This window comes from Rhinoderma darwinii, chromosome 1 (assembly GCF_050947455.1).
Source record: "Rhinoderma darwinii isolate aRhiDar2 chromosome 1, aRhiDar2.hap1, whole genome shotgun sequence".
Lineage (NCBI taxonomy): Eukaryota > Metazoa > Chordata > Amphibia > Anura > Rhinodermatidae > Rhinoderma > Rhinoderma darwinii.
The window spans coordinates 244,524,549-244,539,574 of NC_134687.1; the positions used below are offsets into that span (position 1 = coordinate 244,524,549).

A 15,026-nucleotide genomic window follows, 5' to 3' on the forward strand; every position below is an offset into this window, starting at 1 on the left:
ACACAGACCACAAGATCAGGTAGTCACAGGAACATCTTCGAGCGCTGGCCTCAGCTTCAGCTCTCCTGAAGGTCTAAATCCAGAAGATCTCCATCCTCCCCAGGACAAGCCCTTATATCCACTCAGGGGGAAGAACATCTTGGCAGTTTCTAGTCACCATCATTATAATGTCTTTAGTTTGTAGTCATACACTGTCTGTAAGTGAGTTGTGGTCCTTTGTGCTATGATGTGTATTGCCACAGCCAGGATGAGAACACAATGGGGAAGATAATTGGATCACCCTTGTTTGCTGGTCTGCACCTGAGCTGAATATAACTGTGGTGCCTCCTGATGACCCTCTGTGGAGAGTGGACAATGACAACACTTTGTCTTGTGGACTTCACCTCTGACTCGTCCAATTGTCCATAGGCTGGAGACATGACCTGTGGTACTTGATTAGAGAGTCATCCCTCTCTGCTGAGGACTCATAATAAACCACACATAATGCACCATCACACTTCATTAGCTTACAATCAGCTTTAATTACACGCATAGAGATTGTTTTCCCACTATTAAATAACACATACTATGTCAGCATTCCTCTGTGGCTCACATATACTCTCATCTATTAAAGCATGCCCATATGCTTCCTGTTGTGTAGGACACCTTTCTGCACTGCATGTTTCATTTTTTAACCTGTTTGTGTCTCATATATGTGAAACAATAAAGAACATTTGGTAATTTTCGAACTAATTTTGTGTTAATTGACCTTAATTGTAGGCTATATCTTGAATATAATAGGTCAATACACCAAGCTCTAACTTGGTTACATGTTTATTCTGTTCTTATTGTCAGTCTAAATATTTTTCTCCTGGAGGTACATATAGGTGATACCTGCCATTTACTAGGCTACCAACTCCCAGGCAGAGTGCTTGAAGCGGCTCTGGTCTGGGACTCCGCCTATGGGCAAGCCCCTGACATCACTGTACATATATGGACACTGTGATGTCAGGGTCTTCCCCAGGGTTCCGGAGCAGAGCCTATACTAGCGCTCCGCTCTGGGACTCCGGCTCTGGGGTTTCCCCTGACATCACTGTCCATATATGGACAGTGATGTCAGAAGCATGTAGCGCTCTGCCTTGGACTTTGGCTCTGGGATTGCCCCTGACATCACTATCCATATATGGACAGTGATGTCAGGGGCTTCCCCAAGGACGGAGTCAAGGAGCAGAGCCTCTTGTAGCGCTCTGCCTGGGACTACTTCTCTCCCTCTGACATCACTGTCCATATATGGATATTGATGTCAGGGGCTTCCCCAGAGACGGAGAACCAGAGCAGAGCCGCTAGCGCTCTGTATGGGACTCCTTCTCTCCGCCTGACATAACTGTCCATATATGGACAGTTATATCAGGGGCTTCCGCAGAGACAGAGTCCCGGAGCAGAACCGCTAGTGCTCTGCCTGGGATTCCTACTCTCAACCTGACATCACTGTCCATATATGGACAGTATTGCCATGACGACGGCAGTGACAGCACCCGGCGGCCAAGTGGGCCCCCCCCAAGCGTAGTGGGCCCCGGCACTTCCCCGGGTTCGTTGGCTGCTGTTGCCTTCCCTAACTATGGTGACCTCAGAGTCTCTCTGCCAAACATTTTAACAGACCCAGGTTATCATAAAAATATTGTCTGCTGATGGACTGAATATTATATCCTGCAATTCAGTGCTCTATTCTACTTTAACTTGTTACTCACATTTGTAAATTCAGAAGAAAAAAAAATTAGATGCTCTATTCGTCTTTAGAAGGATGAATGGGTAATAATCCAGAGCTAGGCATATACATCTCACCAGTCCAATATGTATAGGTTTATTTCAATATATAGACCATTATGAGTAATTCTCAGATCACCGATTATCTAGTGGATAGGTGATAAATGTTTTAGGCTGGAATACCCCTTTATGTTTTCTCCCCATACATGCTCATTGCTACAGACTTGCTCTTTGTAAGGGATGCTGACCAGTAAAAAGTTAAAAGCACAGGTTTATTAACTTCTTAGATGCAGATATAAAAAACACAGACATTGCATTGTGAAATAGAAATACTTTTTTTTTATAAAAAATGTCTATCAATGTGATTGGAGCAACTTTCTAAATACTTTTTATTAAAAATACTTTTTTACTTTTTGAGATACAGTTGCTTTGTATTCTGTATACAGAGCAGCAGTATCGTGCGCCGAGACCTGAATCCTTCAGGTCCGCGGGACTGACTGGCTCAGTGAAGCGTGTCCTGCGTGTCTCTGACACGCAGGACCCACCCGCAATTGATCACATCTAAGCTATGAACCCAGATGTGATTGATAGCAGCTCGATCCCCAGGACCCGCTGTCACTGAACCCGTCAGTCCCACGGACTTGACGGATACAGGATTCAGCGCAAGATGCAGCTGCCCTTATACAGACTACAGAGCAGCTGTATCTAAATAAGTAAAAATAATTTTTCTTAAAAAGTATTTTGAAAGTTGCACCAATCACACTGATTTCAAAGGTTTACATAGCCTTTAGAGTACAATACATCATTAGAAAAAAAATGGTTCTATCATATAAAGACAAACTTCCAGTACAAAATATACTTTTTAAAAGCAAAATAAATGTGTTTAATTTTGTGGTGACATGAAAACATATTACATATAATGATCATAATTTCTGTGCCATCTCTTTATTAAAATAAGAAAAAATAAAACAGTATATAAAATATTAAACAAGTGATAGAGGATGGGCTTAAAAGAGGGGGAAGGGCACATTTATTATATTGTCATATTGGGACAATCAAGACAGAGTTGCGCAATAAGTGGTTTTGAAAGGGCGGGGGAAGCTTTCTTGGTGCACTAGGAAGGGGTTCCAGAATATGCTCCCTTGGACCCCGAGTTTCAGCTTGATAACTGTCTGATGGACAGTCATTCATTTGATAATCTACTGTCACACTTAAACAAGGGGTTGTCATCCCCCGGCGTCTACAGCATTATCAGCGGCTCAGACACAGCATCAAGTTGGTTGTAAGAAAAAATTTAACCCCTTAAGGACGTAGCGATTTTATCCTTTTTTTTATCCCCACTTTTCGAGAGCCATAAGTTTTTTATTTTTCTGTCAATGCAGCTGCATGAGGACATGTTTTTGTGGTAAGATTTCTATTTTTGGGGTACATATAGTGTATTAAAAACCTTTTATTCTTTTTTTTTTTTAGGAATAAAAAAAAAAGGAATTCCACTATTTTTTTAGTTCTGTTTTTACAGTGATCACCGTGTGGTATAAATGACATATTAGCTTTATTTTGCGGTTGCGTAAGCTTACGGCATCTAAGGGTTAAATGGCTGGGAACAGTGCATGTCGCCTAGGCAGCTTTTGTAGTTCATAAATTGCATTCTTCTTCTATAGCATCCGAGATAACCACCTACTTCGTCTTTCCCTCATCCCGTTTCTGGGCTCAGAGACATATGAGGCTCTTGGGCTTCATGTATATACTAGGTACTTATTAATTTAAGGGCAATCTTGCCTTTCAGCCATTACCGCCAGTTCAGTTTTCCAGCAATAACAGAAGGGCACACGTGTATTACAGCTCTGTAAAACCTCTGACTTGTAGCACGCTATAGGGTCATATTGTCTCTCTGTATACCTCCAATTTTAAAAAGAGTGTTTTTTTTTCTGTAATTTCGCAGGAAAATTGTAGCATGTTCCATTAAATACTGTATTCTCTTTTATAAGTATTACTTAACCGCTTTACTCTATAGAGCAGTGTCACAGACATTTACATTTCACATTCGATGATGTCCCCTAATAAGAAATAGCAAGGAATTCTGAATATCATTATCCTCATGAAAATATCACCTTCATTTTTGTACTGCACTTTTTTTTATAATGTATAAGCATACTATGGTATTAATGATTTTACAATATTCCCTTCATGTTCCTTCGAGAATTTCAATATCTTCAATACTAAAAAATATCCAAAAATATTTGATTTTTCTTGAACTAATTCCTCTTTTGTTCAAGCGGTTGTCCCACCATTAAATATTACGTTTCCAAGCAAAACAACATTTTTGTCAATTTAAATAATTTAAAAAAAAAATTCTGCAGTGAAAATATTTAATCATCCAGTTTTTCTTATTCGTCTAAGCTATCTTCAGTTAAAGAACCCCAGTAACATAAGACGAAAAATAGCATTGTCTAATATCACAGTATATGAAATCATATATAATTATATATTTCCTATATAACGGTAGGCAAAAAAATTATTCTGGTTTTGTGGCCTTCTAGTAAATGCTCTACTCAAAAGTTTTGCTCTTGATTCTAAGTTTGTGCGGCAAGGCAAACACTCTCTGTTCTCCAGACATATTTCTGGAGCAAAAGGGCAAAGTAACATTGTGTATACTTGGAAGTTCCTGAGATAATCTGTCACAGCTGCCACTGTGATCCATTAAGCTGGGAACTGAAGTCGCAATATGGATGTCATATAAAGATGTGTCAATCAGATCGTGGTTAGGTGATGCAGCTGGTAACTGGTTGGGACAGTTAAAATTATACATTGTTTCTTTTCTAGAAAAAGTATTTTTAAAATGTGCATGATTTTCCATTAAATCTTTTACAGATACTCTGGAGAAAACACGTGACCCATAGTTAATAGAGTTCATGCTTGGAAATGGAAAATCTATTTGAATGATTTGATCATGAGGTAAGCAAATTGAAGAGGTTTTGCGACTGGCATGACCATGTCTAATATATTCTGATGGGCTAATAAGCCCCAAATGAGACTTGATGGACAATAATTCTGCTTTTAGGGTACTATTTTCCAAATTTAGCTCCAGCATCCTGTTTTCTGTTACATAGTCTTGCAGACGTCTCTTTTCTCTTGACTTTTTGGCAGCTTGGTTGTTCCGTCTTCTCTTTTCCCAGTAGTGGTCATCTTTCATTTCGTCAGGTACAAATTCTCTTCTACGTCGAGTGTTCTTGCTAGACTTGCTTTCCACCACATTCTCCTCATATTGTTTAATGTTAATCATGTGCTTCCCGGAGATGTGAGACATTGTAGTTTTTCAGTTGTTTCTAGACAATTAATTTTCCTGAAAATAGGAGAAGAACAATGGTATAATATAAATAAAACTATACAGTATATAGACAAGGACAGCTGTGGTAATGCATAAGCTGCCTACCAAAATTGTGCTAGTGATCTTAGCACCATTCACTTATTTTATGCTTTTCAAAAAAAACATAATTAGGTGCACTAGCTGCCAAGTAAAAGAGGGAAAATGGAAAGAAAATATATATATAATTTTTTATTTTTTTAACAATTTATCAGTATTTTTATCTATAAATGTATTTATGTATTCATTATCTATTTATGATGCAGGTTTTTTTTTAGTTTTGGCCATTTGAACCAAAAACATCAAAAATTGTGGCAAAAAACGCACCAAAAGATATGCATTAGCACAGCTGAATCCAGTGACTTAACTATAGGGGCACAGCGGTCACAGTTGCAACCCCGGGGGCCCCTGCGTTACATTTGCATAAGGTGACTCACATGAAGATGCTGAACAAGCAGTATTAAGGCAGTAGCTTTGTGCCAGAGAGAAAGGCTGCCCACCTGTCAGGTCCTTGTACAGAGCCAGCTGGACCTGGCAATCAGTTGAGTGTTTCCCTCCCCACCTCCTTCACATGTCTCTCCTGACCCCTCTTGTAGGGTATGTAAAGGTTTTTTTCCAGTCCCCTCTCATTTTTTTAAATACAATTTTCGTAATTACAAAAAAAATTAAATTCCGAAAACCACAACAACACATTTGTGTCACGATTACAAAAATTGCAGAACCAAAGGTCCAAGACACGAAAAAACAGTACTGCTAGGCTATATTCACATATTGCAGTAAAATCATGTTTTTTGCAGCAAAATCTCGTCAAAAACGTGATTTGAACGCACTGTGTGAATATACCCTAATATCACAATTAGCAGGAAAACACAGGTGCGATAAGTGCTGCAGGATGAAGCCAGGTCCTTATATTTAACCCCTTAATGACCGCCGATTAGCCTTTTCACGGCGGTCATTAATGGTCTTTATTCTACAGCGCCGCCATTCCACGGCGCTGCATTAGAATAAAGTAAACAGAGCAGGGAGCTGTCAAATCTCCCTGCTCTCAGCTGCCAGAGCTGGCTAAGGGCTGGGGGGCGTCCCTGCTCTGCCGGGTGAGATCGATATTAGTATCGATCTCACCCGTTTAACCCCTCAGATGCGGTGCTGAATAGCGTGCACCACATCTGAGTGGTTTTGGAGAGAGGGAGGGAGCTCCCTCTCTCTCCCACCGACACCCGGTGATAAGATCGCCGAGTGTCTGTGTCTCCGATGGCAGCCGGGGGTCTAATAAAGGCCGGAGGCATGACCTAGCAGATGCCTGTCCGTTTTAAACGGACAGGCAGTAATACACTGCAATCCAAAAGTATTGCAGTGTATTAAAATAGCGATCGGAGGACCGCATAGTGAAGTCCCCTAGTGGGACTAGTAAAAAAGTAAAAAAAAAGTTGAATAAAGTTAATTAAAAAAAATGTGAAAAAAAAAAATGAAAAACCCACTTTTTCCCCTTACAAACTGCATACGATTAAAAAAAAAACACAATAAAGTAAAAAAGTTGCAAATATTTGGTATCGCCACGTCCGTCACGACCCCGACTATAAATCGATTACATTATTTAACCCGCACTGTGAACGCCGTAAAAAATAAAATAAAAAACTATGGAAGAATTGCTGTTTTCTGTTAATCCTGGCTTTAAAAAAATGTGATAAAAAGTGATCAAAAAGTCGCATCTACTCTCAAATTGTACCAATAAAAACTACAAGTCGTCCCACAAAAAACAAGACCTCATACAGCTATGTCGACGCAAAAATAAAAAAGTTATAGCTCTTCGAATGTGACAATGGAAAAATGTAGAAAATGGCTTGGCCATTAGGGCCCAGAATGCAAGCAGGGATAAGGGGTTAAATTACTTACCTGATGAAAGCACGGGTCCGTGGCTGCAACACATAGTATGTATCAATAAAGTAATCATTTAAATAAATTCAAGGACTACTGATTTTATCCTGCAGGACTTATCATACCTGTACGGAAATACACAGATTACAGATCCGGCCAGCAGGTAGACCAGCAGTGGATGCCACGTTTGTACTCTAAATTCTTAATGGCATTGTGACTTTGATGCACAATCATTAAGGGCTTGTCCACACACAACGAAATTGCTGCAGAAAATTTCTGCAGGAATTCCGTTGAAAGTCTAAGGCTTTCCGCTGCATCAAAAACGCACCATTTCCTTCGTTTTTCGCGGAAGAAAATGGCGCGTAAATTGCTGCGTTTTCCCAATGTTAGGAGAAGGAGACATCTCCGATTAAAAACGCAGCAATTCTACACACTTTCCATAGCAGGAATGCACATGCTGCGTGTAGGAGGGACTACCGCGGTTGGAACACAATGAACAGGACACACCTTCTTTTGGGCAACTTCTTTACTGCAGCGAGCAAATAACAATAAATTCTTCTTTATGGAGCAGACAGGAATCCTGAGGTTGAGGACTTCGATCCCGCTGGAAGTCCTCCGGAGAGGTTGTGCCTGACCCCACGTTGCCGGCTTGGCTAAGGACACGCCGCTGTCAATCACGGCGGGAGCTACCCGCTACTGACAGCCTATCCTAGGGTAAGAGTCACACTCTCGGCCCACGGATCGCGTCGTGGGAATCAGCGACTAACGTACCTACTAGCACCGTCACGGGTCCTTGCGGAGCTATCCGCTACCTTTCATGACAACCCTCTCTCTCCTCAGTCGGTAGTCCGCACGGTGGACCCCCTAGGACGCAACTGAACTGGCGGGCTGACGCTAAGGTTTACACGAAATCCAGCTAATAGTCCAACAAGGTCCCGTCAACCCGACCGTTCCTTCTGTTTGCTCCTGTTCCAACAAGCTTCATAAACAACAGTTCCATGCATGTATTACATGCGGTGCTTTACTCATAACAGTTCCATGCAAGGTTTACATGCGGTGCTTTACTAATAACAGTTCCATGCAAGGGTTACATGCGGTGCTTTACTAATAACAGTTCCATGCAAGGGTTACATGCGGTGCTTTACTAATAAGGGTATGTGCACACACACTAATTACGTCCGTAATTGACGGACGTATTTCGGCCGCAAGTAGTGGACCGAACTCAGTGCAGGGAGCCGGGCTCCTAGCATCATAGTTATGTATGATGCTAGGAGTCCCTGCCTCTCCGTGGAACTACTGTCCCGTACTGAAAACATGATTACAGTACGTGACAGTTGTCCTGCAGCGAGGCAGGGACTCCTAGCATCGTACATAAGTATGATGCTAGGAGCCCGGCTCCTTGCACTGTGTTCGGTCCGGGACTTGCGGCCGAAATACGTCCGTCAATTACGGACGTAATTAGTGTGTGTGCACATACCCTAACAGTTCCATGCAAGGGTTACATGCGGTGCTTTACTAATAACAGTTCCATGCGAGGGTTACATGCGGTGCTTTACTCTGAAGGACGCACAGAGGCACTGGCGCGGTAAATGAGATAGCAAGTCCACCTGCCTTTGGGCCTAGCTCAGGATGAGTGTTTGTCCCTTTTGGGAGTAGTCTCTTGTGCGTACGGTGGCGGTAGTTAGAGAGGGACGTCACGCCGGGAAACGGTCACAGACTAGGACAAGGGCCCGTTCTTTATGGCGGGACTCTAGCTCTGGGTCAGCGGTCTTAAAGTCTGAGCACGGTACCTGTGGCTGTTGGCACACTCCTTGTGCTCCGGCCGATCCTCTGTCCTTCTCAAGGATTTGCACAGAACACCCATGCTGTCCTTTGTCCTCCTATTCCGAGTGCTGTCAGGCTCCTGCTTCCTCTCTCTCCCGGCGGCCTTTCTTTCTGCTCTCACTTTCCCTGCTCTTTCTCTCCTTCTGTCTCCGGTTCCCTCCCGTCCTGCTCCTGCTTCACACCCTGACTTCCGCTCTCCCGCTCCTTTTTCGCGCCACTCACTGCTCCGCCCCTCTCGCTTGCCGCGCTCCCCCTGCTCTTCCAAGTCTCGCCACGCGAGAGTTCGCCCTGCTTGCCGTTGGGCGCAGGCGTCATGGCTGTCGGCAGTGCGGCCGTTGCCATGACGCCCAAGACGCTCCTTCGTCCGGAGCCGCAGCCACTTCAGCCGCCCGACAGCCCGTGTCCCTGCGCTGTCCTCCGGAGAGGGGTAAGCAGGGACGCACCCTTACACCGCGGTCCGAAAAATACGCACCGCAGGTCAATTTCGGCTTGGAAATTTTACGCAGCATGTGGATGAAGTTTGTTAAATCTCATCCACTATGCTGCTACTGTATTCTGCTGCATTTTCCGGAGCGTGTAGATGAGCCCAAAGGTGAGCATTTTGGGCATAGACAACACTGCTATCCAGCTCCAGGGCCGTTTCTACAATGAGGCGAGATGAGCATCTCGCCTCAGGCGGCAACTTCCAGTGTTTAAGGGTATGTGCACACGAGAAGTGGCTTTTATGTCTGAAAACACAGACTGTTTTCAGGTGAAAACAGCTGCGTCGTTTCAGACGTAAAAGCTCCTCGTATTATCCGAGGCGTCTTTGACGCCCGTAATCTTGAGCTGCTCTTCATTGACTTCAATGAAGAACGGCTCAAATTACGTTGCAAAGAAGTGTCCTGCACTTCTTTGCTAAGGCAGTCAATTTACGAGTCGTCGTTTGACAGCTGTCAAACGACGACGCGTAAATTACAGGTCGTCTGCACAGTACGTCGGCAAACCCATTCAAATGAATGGGCAGATGTTTGCCGACGTATTGTAGCCCTATTTTCAGACGTAAAACGAGGCATAATACGCCTCGTTTACGTCTGAAAATAGGTAGTGTGAACCCAGCCTGAGGGTATGTGCACACGGTAGCAAGCTTTTACGTCTGAAAAGACAGACTGTTTTCAGGAGAAAACAGCTGCCTCGTTTCAGACGTAAATGCTCCTCCTCGCATTTTGCGAGGCTTCTCTGACAGCCGTAAATTTTGAGCTGTGCTTCATTGAGTTCAATGAAGAACGGCTTAAATTACGTCTGAAAGAAGTGTCCTGCACTTCTTTTGACGAGGCTGTATTTTTACGCGTCGTCGTTTGACAGCTGTCAAACGACGACACGTAAAAGACAGGTTGTCTGCACAGTACGTCGGCAAACCCATTCAAATGAATGGGCAGATGTTTGCCTACGTATTGTAGCCTTAGGCTGGGTTCACACGACCTATTTTCAGACGTAAACGAGGCGTATTATGCCTCGTTTTACGTCTGAAAATAGGGCTGCAATACGTCGGCAAACATCTGCCCATTCATTTGAATGGGTTTGCCGACGTACTGTGCAGACAACCTGTAATTTACGTGTCGTCGTTTGACAGCTGTCAAACGACGACGCGTAAATGGACTGCCTCGGCAAAGAAGTGCAGGGCACTTCTTTGCCACGTAATTTGAGCTGTTCTTCATTGAACTCAATGAAGCACAGCTCAAGATTTACGAGCGTCTCAGACGCCTCGTAAATTACGAGGAGGAGCATTTACGTGTGAAACGAGGCAGCTGTAAACAGTCTGTCTTTTCACACGTAAATGCCTCTCTTCGTGTGAACATACCCTTATTTTCAGACGTAAAACGAGGCATAATACGCCTCGTTTATGTCTGAAAATAGGTCGTGTGAACCCAGCCTTAGAGTGGGAGGCACAGCGACACATGCCCCCTTCTAAATGCAGCAAAGGCACATGGTTTTCAGCAGCTCTGCAATATTTACTCAATCTCTCCTTTCCCTGATGCATTCCCTGCCGCTAAGGCTGGGTTCACACGACCTATTTTCAGACGTAAACGAGGCGTAGTATGCCTCGTTTTACGTCTGAAAATAGGGCTACAATACGTCGGCAAACATCTGCCCATTCATCTGAATGGGTTTGCCGACGTACTGTGCAGACAACCTGTCATTTATGCGTCGTCGTTTGACAGCTGTCAAACGACGACGCGTAAAAATACAGCTTCGGCAAAAGAAGTGCAGGACACTTCTTTCAGACGTAATTTGAGCCGTTCTTCATTGAACTCAATGAAGCACAGCTCAAAATTTACGGCTGTCAGAGAAGCCTCGCAAAATGCGAGGAGGAGCATTTACGTCTGAAACGAGGCAGCTGTTTTCTCCTGAAAACAGTCTGTCTTTTCAGACGTAAAAGTCTGCTACCGTGTGCACATACCCTGAGGCTGGGTTCACACGACCTATTTTCAGACGTAAACGAGGCGTATTGTGCCTCGTTTTACGTCTGAAAATAGGGCTACAATACGTCGGCAAACATCTGCCCATTCATTTGAATGGGTTTGCCGACGTACTGTGCAGACGACCTGTAATTTACGCGTCGTCGTTTGACAGCTGTCAAACGACGACGCGTAAATGGACTGCCTCGGCAAAGAAGTGCAGGACACTTCTTTGCCACGTAATTTGAGCTGTTCTTCATTGAACTCAATGAAGCACAGCTCAAGATTTACGAGCGTCTCAGACGGCTCGCAAAATGCGAGGAGGAGCATTTATGTGTGAAACGAGGCAGCTGTTTTCTCTTGAAAACAGTCTGTCTTTTCACACGTAAATGACTGCTAGCGTGTGAACATACCCTAAGGGTATGTTCACACGAGGGCGTCCGTTACGGCTGAAATTACGGGGATGTTTCAGCCTGAAAACATCCCCGTAATTTCAGCCGTACCGGCATGTGCAGGCGCTTGAACGCCGCGTCAATTACGGACGTAATTGGCGCTGCTATTCATTGGAGTCAATGAATAACGGCTCCAATTACGGCCAAAGAAGTGACAGGTCTATTTACGCGCCGTCATTTGACAGCGGCGCGTAAATTACGCCTCGTGTGAACAGACAAACGTCTGCCCATTGCTTTCAATGGGCAGATGTTTGTCAGCGCTATTGAGGCGCTATTTTCGGACGTAATTCGGGGCAAAAACGCCCGAATTACGTCCGTAAATAGGCCGTGTGAACATACCCTAAGGGTATGTTCACACGAGGGCGTCCGTTACGGCTGAAATTACGGGGATGTTTCAGCCTGAAAACATCCCCGTAATTTCAGCCGTACCGGCATGTGCAGGCGCTTGAACGCCGCGTCAATTACGGACGTAATTGGCGCTGCTATTCATTGGAGTCAATGAATAACGGCTCCAATTACGGCCAAAGAAGTGACAGGTCACTTCTTTGACGCGGGCGTCTATTTACGCGCCGTCATTTGACAGCGGCGCGTAAATTACGCCTCGTGTGAACAGACAAACGTCTGCCCATTGCTTTCAATGGGCAGATGTTTGTCAGCGCTATTGAGGCGCTATTTTCGGACGTAATTCGGGGCAAAAACGCCCGAATTACGTCCGTAAATAGGCCGTGTGAACATACCCTAAGGGTATGTTCACACGAGGGCGTCCGTAACGGCTGAAATTACGGGAATGTTTCAGCCTGAAAACATCCCCGTAAATTCAGCCGTAACGGCATGTGCAGGCGCTTGAACGCCGCGTTAATTAAGGACGTAATTGGCGCTTCTATTCATTGAAGTCAATGAATAACGGCTCCAATTACGGCCAAAGAAGTGACAGGTCACTTCTTTGACGCGGGCGTCTATTTACGCGCCGTCATTTGACAGCGGCGCGTAAATTACGCCTCGTGTGAACAGACAAACGTCTGCCCATTGCTTTCAATGGGCAGATGTTTGTCAGCGCTATTGAGGCGCTATTTTCAGACGTAATTCGGGGCAAAAACACCCGAATTACGTCCATAAATAGGCCGTGTGAACATACCCTTACTCTGAAAATTAAGATTGTGAGGGTATGTTCACACGCTTAACAAAAAACGTCTGAAAATACAGAGCTGATTTCAGAGAAAACAACCTCTGATTTTCAGGCGTTTTTGAAGCGAAAATGACATTTGGAGCTTCTTTTGAGGCTTCTTTTCAGGCATTTTTGAGGTGTTTTTTGAGGTGTTTTTCATAGTGTTCAATGGAAAATCAGTTCCAAAAAACGCCTCAAGAAGTGACATGCTACTACTTTTTAGGGTATGTTCACACGGCCTATTTACGGACGTAATTCGGGCGTTTTTGCCCCGAATTACGTCTGAAAATAGTGCCTCAATAGCGCTGACAAACATCTGCCCATTGAAAGCAATGGGCAGACGTTTGTCTGTTCACACGAGGCGTAAAATTAGGCGCCGCTGTCAAATGACGGCGCGTAAATAGACGCCCGCGTCAAAGAAGTGACCTGTCACTTCTTTGGCCATAATTGGAGCCGTTATTCATTGCCTTCAATGAATAGCAGCGCCAATTACGTCCGTAATTGACGCGGCATTCAAGCGCCTGCACATGCCGTTACGGCTGAAATTACGGGGATGTTTTCAGGCTGAAACATTCCCGTAATTTCTGCCGTTACGGACGCCCTCGTGTGAACATACCCTTACGGAGCGTCCGGAGCCCCATCATTTCAGCCGTAACGGCATGTGCAGGCGCTTGAACGCCGCGTCCATTACGGACGTAACTGGAGCTGGTTTTCCATGGAGTCCATGGAAAAGGGCTCCATTTACGTCTGAAGAAGTGACATGACACTTCTTTGGCGCGGCCGTCTATTTACGCGCCGTCTTTTGACAGCGACGCGTAAATATACGCCTCGTGTGAACAGACAAACGTCAGCCCATTGCTCTCAATGGGCAGATGTTTGTCAACGCTATCGAGGCGCATTTTCGGACGTAATTCGAGGCGTAAAACGCCCGAATTACGTCCGTAAATAAGCCGTGTGAACATACCCTAACTCTCACAGCAGTTAACACATGGTTGCCAACCTCCACTTCAGAAATTTTTGGACAACTGTGCTAAAAATCACGGACAGACCAACATTTTTACGGACACATTACAAAATCATTGCCTGTGCACTGTGCAGTGTTCTAGGAGTAACTCACCAGACACAGCCTCGCTTCAAGCTTTACCACACTAATTTAGGTGATGTTTTCTCTGACTAGTCGTTCACTTTCTCTTTTTTTCTCCATCTGGCCCAGACCACTGTGACGACTTATTTTAGCCATGACTCGTCTCTGCAGATTTTGACACACAGACATGTTGGTTTCTTGCTTTCCCAGCACCCTCCACAACCGTATCCCATCCTCTAAACAAACTCGTAACCCACATTTATCCAGATGGTAATAATGACCCCTCAGTGCTCGACACAATAAAAGTGCCGCATCAGTAACCGTGCCCCCTGCAGATAGCAAAACACACAGCTCCCCCTTGTATATAGCGCCACACAGCCCCCCTTGTAAATAGCGCCTCACAGCCCCCCTTATAAATAGCGCCACACAGCCCCCCTTGTAAATAGCGCCACACAGCCCCCCTTGTAGATAGCTACGGACGGCAGAAAAAAACACCCATTTTTGCGGACTGTCCGTAAATTTACGGACGGTTGGCAACTCTGAACTAACAACACCACTTGCACTGGACATGCCAGTAATGTTAGCTGCTGTTGGAGTTACTCAATCAATGGAGCTGCCGGACGATCTTAATTTTCAGTCTGGGTATGTTCACACGCAAACTCAAAAACGTCTGAAAATACGGAGCTGTTTTCAAGGGAAAACAGCTCTTGATTTTCAGATCCTTTTTAAGCAACTTGCGTTTTTCGCAGCGTTTTTAACGGCCGTTTTTGGAGCTGTTTTTCTATAGAGTCAATGAAAAACGCCTCCAAATAGGGCTCAAGAAGTGACACGCACTTCTTTTTTGCGGCTGTTTTGAAAAATGGCCGCATAAAAAATGCCCCGTCGGAACAGAACGCCGCATTTCCCATTGAAATCAATGGGCAGATGTTTGGAGGCGTTCTGCTTCCGATTTTTCAGCAGAAAATAGCCCGTGTGAACATACCCTATGAGTCAGCGGCACGGAATGCATCAGGGAAAAGGAAGATTGAGTAAATAGTGCAGATCAGGTGTACAGGTACCTGAAGGTTGTAAGGGAGGGAGG

General features: G+C 44.6%; 1 protein-coding gene across 1 annotated transcript in view; it reads right to left on the minus strand.

Annotated features, from left to right (window-relative positions):
* Positions 1 to 2,630: 2,630 nt before the first annotated feature.
* LOC142740668 (uncharacterized) overlaps positions 2,631 to 15,026 on the minus strand; it is a 38,565-nt gene continuing 26,169 nt past the window's right edge. The window contains exon 2 of the mRNA XM_075850083.1: positions 2,631 to 5,086. Coding sequence (XP_075706198.1) covers positions 4,292 to 5,050 — 759 coding nt within the window. The 5' untranslated portion in view covers positions 5,051 to 5,086 and the 3' untranslated portion in view covers positions 2,631 to 4,291. The remainder of the gene's footprint in view (positions 5,087 to 15,026) is intronic.